Below are 2,202 nucleotides of genomic sequence, written 5' to 3' on the forward strand. Positions count from 1 at the left end.
TTTGTGGTTATAGGGCTGAGCACTGGGAGGCAGTGTAGACTAATGGTTACAACAGAGGAGAGGGAGTGATGGCTTGAGCCAAACACTGATGTGGTGTGGCTAGGTTGTTTTAGTTGAGGACAGTTGGGCAGGGTGGTCTAGTGCTTACAGATGAGAGACTCAGAGGCAGTATGGTTAAGTGATTAAAGCTGAGGGACTGTGAGAGGGGCAGAGTGGTCCAGTGGTTAAAGCTGGGAGAGGGTGTTATCTAGTGGTTTCAGTTGAGGGACTGGGAAGCAGTGCAGCCTGGTGGTCAACAGTTTAGTGTAAGCAATGCTTTTTAAATCTGTGAGATTAACCGACATGACTATGTTAGGCACCATATCTTGTGCATCCACCACCAGAACTTTGTCCTTCTACCTCCAGGATATATTCATCTTGGCAAGTATGTTCCAGTGGTTGCATTACATTAATACCCTTTGTTTCATTTATTATTTTATTTCCATTTGCAGACCAGTGCGTTGGCATGGTGTGTGTGTGTGTGTGTGTGTGTGTGTGTGTGTGTGTGTGTGTGTGTGTGTGTGTGTGTATGTGTGTATTGGGGGAGGGGTTGTTTGCACATTGACTTTGAAGGAAATGACAGCCATGAACTACTCCAACAGTTATTTTATATTTAGCGTTTTAAAGCATGGGTGATACCAACAGTATTATGGAGGAACTTCAGTTAAGTATTTTTTAATGTCTTCTCAATGCCTTCTTGAAACTGAGAAAGACCTCTACTTGAAATGTTTGCCATTTAACATTTCTTAAGTCTCATTTAGTATTTCTAAGCTTATTAGTTAACCACCTCTGTTATCTCAAGAGAAATAGGCGTGGTTTCTAACCAGAACTTGTTTTATTTCTTATTTACAGTTGCAAGCCAGGTTCTACCCACCAGCTCTGAGCCCCTTTTGGGTTCCACCACCTCCACCACCACTTATGGCCAACCTGCTGTGTACCTGCCGGTCACCTTCAAGCTCTCCAATGCCCAACAAGCCTTCTTCCTCCAGGAAACTAAACAGCAGTCCCACAGCAACCAGAGTGGACATCCTCTACAGCGCACCGAAAGTTTTGTGGTTTTCCAGACCAAAGAGCTTCCCATGGTCAATGTCTCCTTTGGTCCTTACAACCAAGACCAAACCCTACCCAAGGACCTCCTTCAGCCCTCAAGCCCGCTGGATATCCCTGGTCGTGTGACTGTCAACTGGAAGGTCCGTGCCTTCATCGTGCAACCTAGAGTGTTTTCCAGCACCCCTCTGGTCCAGGTTCTCTTCTACATCGCAGGTCGAGACTGGGATGACTTTGAGGTGGTGGAGAAACTACCTTGCGTCCGTCTGCATGCTTTCAGGGACGTCCGGGAGATCAAGACCTCCTGTAGGCTAACGGGCAGTCTGGCCCAGTGTCTAGCCCAGCTGGAACTCCCTCCAAACTGGTTCAACACCAATGTGGCCCCTCTGGGTCGTAGGAAAGGCACGGAGGGCTTGGAGATGAGTGGAGAGACTCTTCAGGCAGAACTTTACTACACCGTCCACGAGCCTGACGGCAATGGCGAATGTGGAGAGAACTCGCCCAGACGAGGAGGAAGCGCCAGGGGGGAACTTCCGACACAGCATCCATTGCTACGCATCGGAAGTATAAGCCTATACCAGCCCAATCAGGAGCAGATGATGGTGGAGAAGCAGCTGGACAATAACATCTTTGTGAGGCTGCCCGAGAAGCCTCTAAAGCCGGGGGAGATCCTCAGCATCTACCTGTTCCTGGTACCTAACTCTACCGTGGAGGAGTTTACGCTCAAGTAGGTGACCTCGGTTTACCAATATACATTTTTTTCCCCTCCAGGGTTATACAGTACAGTCTCTTTCTCTCTCTCACTCTCACTCTCTCTCACACACACTCTCTCTCTTTCATTGTCTGCTTATACAGATTAGTAACTTCAATATACATTTTCCTAGTTTTTACTTCCCCTTTTTATGATGTTCTGTGTGGTTACTGCAATCACTCAAATGCCAGATCAGCTGTCTTTATGTTAGCATTCACCACCTGTTACAAAAGATATACAAAAGGAAACTTTTTCTTGGCTATTACAATGACCTACCTGAAGCCTTCATTAATATCTGGACAGATCAATAATTGGCGCTAATGAGTTTACACAGTTTAGATATATCATTTAAACTGTGAAAGTCA

General features: G+C 46.3%; 1 protein-coding gene across 1 annotated transcript in view; it reads left to right on the forward strand.

Moving 5' to 3' along the window:
* The window catches only part of LOC121305076 (transmembrane protein 132E-like), a 139,726-nt gene extending 137,909 nt beyond the window's left edge, over positions 1-1,817 (forward strand). The window contains exon 2 of the mRNA XM_041236604.1: positions 892-1,817. Within this exon, the coding sequence (XP_041092538.1) occupies positions 892-1,817 (926 nt within the window). The remainder of the gene's footprint in view (positions 1-891) is intronic.
* Positions 1,818-2,202: the final 385 nt, after the last annotated feature.

The sequence above is a fragment of the Polyodon spathula genome, chromosome 41 (genome assembly GCF_017654505.1).
Source record: "Polyodon spathula isolate WHYD16114869_AA chromosome 41, ASM1765450v1, whole genome shotgun sequence".
NCBI classification, from domain to species: domain Eukaryota; kingdom Metazoa; phylum Chordata; class Actinopteri; order Acipenseriformes; family Polyodontidae; genus Polyodon; species Polyodon spathula.